Here is a 5,963-nt window from a genome sequence, read left to right on the forward strand (position 1 = left end):
CTCCTTGAATGTTTTTCTCTGCCTGTGATCAATGATGAACCTTTTCCCTTTTGACAGTCTTCATGAAAGGAGAAAATGTTTTTTTTTTTTTTTAATATTCAACCAGTTTATGCTGCTGGCTTTCAGGCTCAGGAACTCACTAGGCTCTGCCCCATGCAAGGTCTGACTATCACTCTGAGAGGAAGTACTTAAAAGAAGGTGACCACAATACTACGTGCTGAGGTTCCCTCTCACATCCCCTCTGACTAAGAGAAGAAGCAGTCGTTCACATGGTCTCGGTGCCGTGCTGAAGATACACAGGAGTCACAATGTCTGGTGAGTTTGTTTCCCACACATGAAAACCTTTCTTCAAACTCCTCTTGGTTGCTGCCGTCTTATGTGACATGAGGTTTCATTTATGAGTCTCAGACAAAAAAATCTTTGCTTAGATGTGTCACGAGACATTGCATTGATTTGATTTTTATTTGTTTGGTATGTAAGGTCCTTTTTGACCTGAAACGTAAAGTCGTAAGCCTTATTAGCCTCCGTGGCTAGGGAAAGATTAACATTAACTTTTTTTGACTGTTAGTCTCATCCTGCTGAAAGTGTGGTTCGCTGGGCCTTGTGTAAAAATGTGTGTTATATTTTGATACAGCTGCTAAGTGATCGAAGTGTGATTCTTAAAGGGTTTACATCATGAAAACAAGAAAACACTAAAAACCCTGAGGATAACGTTTTGAGTGATAGCACAGTACACACAGTGTATTGATCTTGATCGATTACTGTTCAGTATTCAGAATACATGGCCTTGCTTCCTGCACGAGTGTAGAGATGAGCATTTGGAGCTTCTTGTACTCCCCAATTATTTGAAACCTGTTTGGATTTCGACAGATGCAGCCATTGATCGATTAAACATAGATATCAGTATCTTCTATCATTTGATATCTATGAGCAATAAACCCTCATAATGATTATAATGCTGTAATTATGATTCGATAGTCTTGGTTATAGATCACTCAAGTAAAAAGCCAAATCAGTTAATTTTACTGTGCCTCAGACCATCTCTTCTGAGAAATTGTTAAAAACGTTATTGATACTGTAGGGTGTTCCAATACAGTCTACACTTAGTTTTGTGTGAGTGTGTGGTGTGGATTTAAACTGTGTATTTGGAGTGAGCTCTGAGAGTTTGTGTTTGTGTGTGTGTGTGTGTGTGTGTGTGTGTGTATACACTTGAAGCCCTTTTGTATTGGTAAGCTGCTGTTACCTCCTCCTCGGAGGCGAGTGAGGGGCTCTTATCTCTGCGCGGCAGCCACAGGCGGGCTTCCCTGGCACTGCCCCTATCTGTGGCAGCCAGCGCCCGTCTCGGCCCGCCTGCCCCTGTGCCGGAGCCTAACCCAGCTCCCGCTCCTCCACCCCACCAACCAGACGCTCCCCTGGGACACTTGCACATCGGAGGAGACACCAGAGCACTTTTTAAAACTTACACATACTCTACTTCCCACTCACTGTTTCGCTCAAAATCACCCATTTGCACGTAACTGTCTCAACCTCCCTCACCTACCCACACATTTCACATGTGCACACACATTTGTAATTATGTGGCCCAAATCGAGTCCAGGTCATCTCTTAAAGCCACATTCCTTCCCCTGAGACTGTCTCTCTGTGTCTGCTCCCTTGTGATAACTCAGAGCCTTTCTATTGTTATTGTTTGCCCCCCTCCACCCCTCCATACACTCTGTTAACAACTATCCAGAGCAGGACTCCGACTCAGAGGAGGTTGTACTCCAAGAGATAGTACTCCAGGACGCCGACACTGACCACTCGCCCCCTCAGACGGAGGAGGAGGTGACGACGACGACTCCAAAAGTGGCGGTGGCTGCAGCGGCCATGGCGGATGACTGTCCCGTCGTCATCACCCAACCGGGACTGGGGGTTACCACAACAACGGTCACCACCATCACACAGACGGGAGGAGACTGGAGCACGGGACTGCTCAACGTGTGCGGAGATAGCACCACGTGTAAGAGGAAACACAACTTTTTACATATGCAATGACACAATGGAAAAATATGCAATGACGCAATGAAAATGTGCAATGAAAGTGACCACATAGACATGTGACAACAAGCTGATAAGCAGAACTAAAAGTAACCTAATGCTGTGAACAATACAAGAATATTCTTGCACGTTTTATTGCACTTTACTGTACAATAGTTCAGATTTTTTGCTAGGTTGTGAATTCAATTCAACATCAATATTATATCACCCAGGTTTTTATAAAATATTAACTTTTAAACTCCTTTAAGTCAGTTTAAAATTGAGGTCAGTAAGGTCAAATATGAAAGGCCCAAGTTTCACAAAACTGCATTAACAAGCATAAAAAGGCTGACAGAATGTTGTGCCATTTCCCAGCAAAGTTTATTCAGGACTTGTTTTTAACTTTCCATTTCTGAGAGAAAGACTACTTACCATTTCAAAGAGGATTGTTCTTTATTGAATAATCTGTCTTCCTCCCTCCTCATCCCCATAAATCTCTCTCTTTCTCTGTCTCTCTCACTCTCTCTTTCTCTCTAGGTTTGATGGGGGCGTTTGTGCCGTGTTGTCTGGACTTTAGCTTGGCCCATCAGTATGGCGAGTGCCTGTGTCTGCCCATGCTGCCCGGCTCCACTCTGGCCATGCGAGTGGGCATGAGGGAGCGCTTTAAAATCCGGGTGAGTGAGTGAATAAGTGAGTGAGTGGGAGGACCCTTCAACATGGTACAGTACAGCCACTCATTCAGCATCCACTCCAAACCAAAGCAATTGGCAGTACAGTGAAAATATCTGGCAGATTTACAGTATGCACGTGTATGTCTGTTATAGTTCATGATGGACTGTAGACTGCAAAACAGCTAGTGTTGAGATGACCCCCCAAAGGGGCTAGTGCATATTCCAACTATTATTGTTTCCCAGTTCTAGTTAGATGACATGTGATCCGCTGTAGCATATTAGTGGTCCTTGAGGTAGTTTTATGCAGGTACGTACACTATAAATGGTTTAGTAGGGTAGTGACTGACCTAAATGACATGCGGGTCAGAGGCTCAAACTGGGAGTCATACACAGTCACTTCCTGATTGACCTTAGTACTGTGAGTGTTCTGCACTGAGCCAGAGGCCAGCTGGTTGTACAGTGATTGGTGCATATGCTGCTATACTATCTTCGTGCAGTCAATAGTGTCAGCATATTAAGCGTTAACCTCCCTTAGCCTGTCAGCCTGACCTCTGACTGTTATCGACTCGCTTTTTCTCTCTCTCTCTCTCTCTCTCTCTCTCTCTCTCTCTCTCTCCCCCTTCATCCCTCTCTCCCCCTCTCTCTCTTTCTCTCTCCCTCTGTAGGGGAGTGTGTGTGAGGACTGGGTGGCGGTGTGTATGTGTTACCCGCTGGCTGTGTGTCAGATGATCCGTGAGATGAAGAGAAGGATGAAGACTCAGATTTACCAGGTGTCCACGGCACTCGAGTCCTCCTGAGTCCACCGACACACATGCAACAAACTCGACGTACTCCGTCACCAAACAATCATGAATGACTACCCCAAGACCTGTTGTTAACGGATGTGCATCTGAGTGTTATGGTAGAAAGTCGAACTTCCATGGAAGATGTACAATATTTTGCCATGAACCTGCTTTTCTTTTCTTGTTTTTAGATAAAAGATCACATTTGTATAGATCCTGCTGGAAATTAAACATTACTAATAGGTTACTATGCTATAATATGACATTTTTGGTTACATAGGCATAGTTGGGGAGAAGATCTCCTTCTGGTGCTAAAATATCTGTCCTCTCTGTAGCTTGGACATGACTTTATGCGTATTTTAACTGTTGGCGCACACTCCAGCTTTTTCATTAGGTGTAACATTTTTTATCATACATATGAATAAACTATCAATTTATTGTCCTCTCTCTCTCTCTCGCTGTATGTGTGTGTGTCTGTATGAGAGAGAGAGGAAGAGGGATACTGTCCTTGCAATTTTCCAAAGTAACAGCAGAGGGCAATATGTCCTTACACACATTCAGCCTCTCAGGTACACACACACACACACACACACACACACACACATACACATACACACACACACCAGGAATCTTACTCCTACACACCCATATACAAATACACTGGAATGCACTAAGATATACATACATGCACAGCAATGGCACCTGTAATTAAGTCCACATGCATGCACAACACAAGTATTTTCATTTTCATGTTGTTGCAATAACATGCTGTGTTCTCAAGGATGCACAAGGAGCCAAGGTGGTATAGAATGTTTGTTTCTCTCTCTCTCTCTCTCTCTCTCTCTCTCTCTCTCTGTGTGTGTGTGTGTGTGTGTGTTTCTCTGGCCTACCCCCTGGGGCTTGTGACATCCAAAGCCAAACCACTGCAGAGTGGAGAGAGGAGGACGAGTGGGCAGGGCAGGAGAGCTATGACAAGCAAACACCGCGTTACATCAGAGTGGATATTCCCGATGGAGACCTCCTCATTTGGAGGGAGACCCACTAGTCTACAGAAATATGATAACAGACCCCACAGCCGTTTGCTGTGTATAGAGGACAACACACAGGACTTGCGGTGGGGTGGGCTGTGGTGCATGGTGTAGTGTGGGGTGGGGCTTGGTGTGGGGTGGGGTTACTGCCGGGAGCCATGGGGCTGTGATGTCAGAGTGGTTGTTGTGGGCATAGATTATCACAGGAGGGGGATGGAGTGGTGGTGGGGGGGGTGGGGGTGTTGTTATTTCCACCTTCAGTGTGTAGCGAGTCCCTCAGCTCAGCTGTGTGACGTTAACGAGGCATGGATGGAAGGGCCGATGTAGAAGCGGTAGGGTGGTGGGGAAGCGTATTGTGATGGGTAGGTAAGGGAGGGCTGGATGGGTTTGGAGGCATGGCACTGTTGTAGTCCCCTTGGTGGTAACTCTATCCAGAGCAACCAAAGCCTCCTGAGGCCCTTTGCATAACAGCACGAGAAACAGAGAGAAGGAGAGAGTGTGTTTAAGAGACAGAGAGAGAGAGAGAGAAAAAAAAAGACTGACATAGAAAAGGAGGGGAGACTCATAGTGCGAGCTAAGCCTGGGGTCCACATCCGAATGCGTGGCCAGGCATGTGCTTCATGAAAGAGCCATCACCCAGCGGAGCCTTGAGCCTGTAGTGCATGGTGGCAACGTTCACACAGGCAGCCAAAACGGAGGAAGAGAACCAGTGAGGACTAAAAGACAGACCCTTTTCATACATACACAGATACACACACATAACACACACAAAACTCTCTCTCTCACACACACACACACACACACACACACACACACACACACACACACACACACACACACACACACATACTCTCTCTCTCGTATGAACACATACACACACACTCGGCTGTGGCCCAGTGGCGTCTGCGGCCGTTTGGCTGCTGGCAGCGGAGTCTCTGCCTGCCTCGCTGGGCTGTCTGCTGGGCCACGGTCAGCCCGGCTCCAGCTTCAGTTCTGGCTTGGCCGCCACACTCGATCCATTTCACCGCGTAGCGCTTTGTGAGGAGCCAGACATGAGGGGGTTCTTGGAACAGATGCTTCAGGTCATTGAACAGGCACTACAGTACTTTTCTCTCTCGTTTCCCCTCTCTCTCTATCCCTCTCTCTCTATCCCTCTCCTTTTCTCCCTCTCTGTTGTTCTCTCTCTCTCTGTCTCTCTCTCTTCCTCTTCCTCCTCTCTGTGTAGTCTCTTGGATCCAGTGCAGTGATGAGAGTGCCGATTTTCTCATTTTCTGAATGTTGTGTTGGCATAGCAAAGGTCAGCTGTGATTTCATTTCACTGGAACATCTACTTAGCCAGGAAAGGACGTAATTTTATCATAACATTTCATAAGCCCACTGAGCGTTTGATGTCTGCATACACAGTGTGTCAGTGTGTGAGATGCATTTCTTTACAAAGGCATACTGTGGATAATATGTTTTGTGTG

At 46.1% G+C, this 5,963-nt stretch overlaps 1 protein-coding gene across 1 annotated transcript; it reads left to right on the plus strand.

Annotated features, from left to right (window-relative positions):
* The first annotated feature begins 157 nt into the window (after positions 1-157).
* Positions 158-3,911, plus strand: plac8l1 (PLAC8 like 1). The gene is made up of 4 exons (XM_042093249.1): positions 158-315; positions 1,733-1,999; positions 2,554-2,690; positions 3,353-3,911. Exons 1-4 carry the CDS (start codon positions 309-311, stop codon positions 3,482-3,484), a joined length of 543 nt encoding a protein of 180 aa, XP_041949183.1. The 5' UTR covers positions 158-308; the 3' UTR covers positions 3,485-3,911.
* Positions 3,912-5,963: the final 2,052 nt, after the last annotated feature.

The sequence above is a fragment of the Alosa sapidissima genome, chromosome 5 (assembly GCF_018492685.1).
Source record: "Alosa sapidissima isolate fAloSap1 chromosome 5, fAloSap1.pri, whole genome shotgun sequence".
Taxonomy (NCBI): Eukaryota; Metazoa; Chordata; class Actinopteri; order Clupeiformes; family Clupeidae; genus Alosa; species Alosa sapidissima.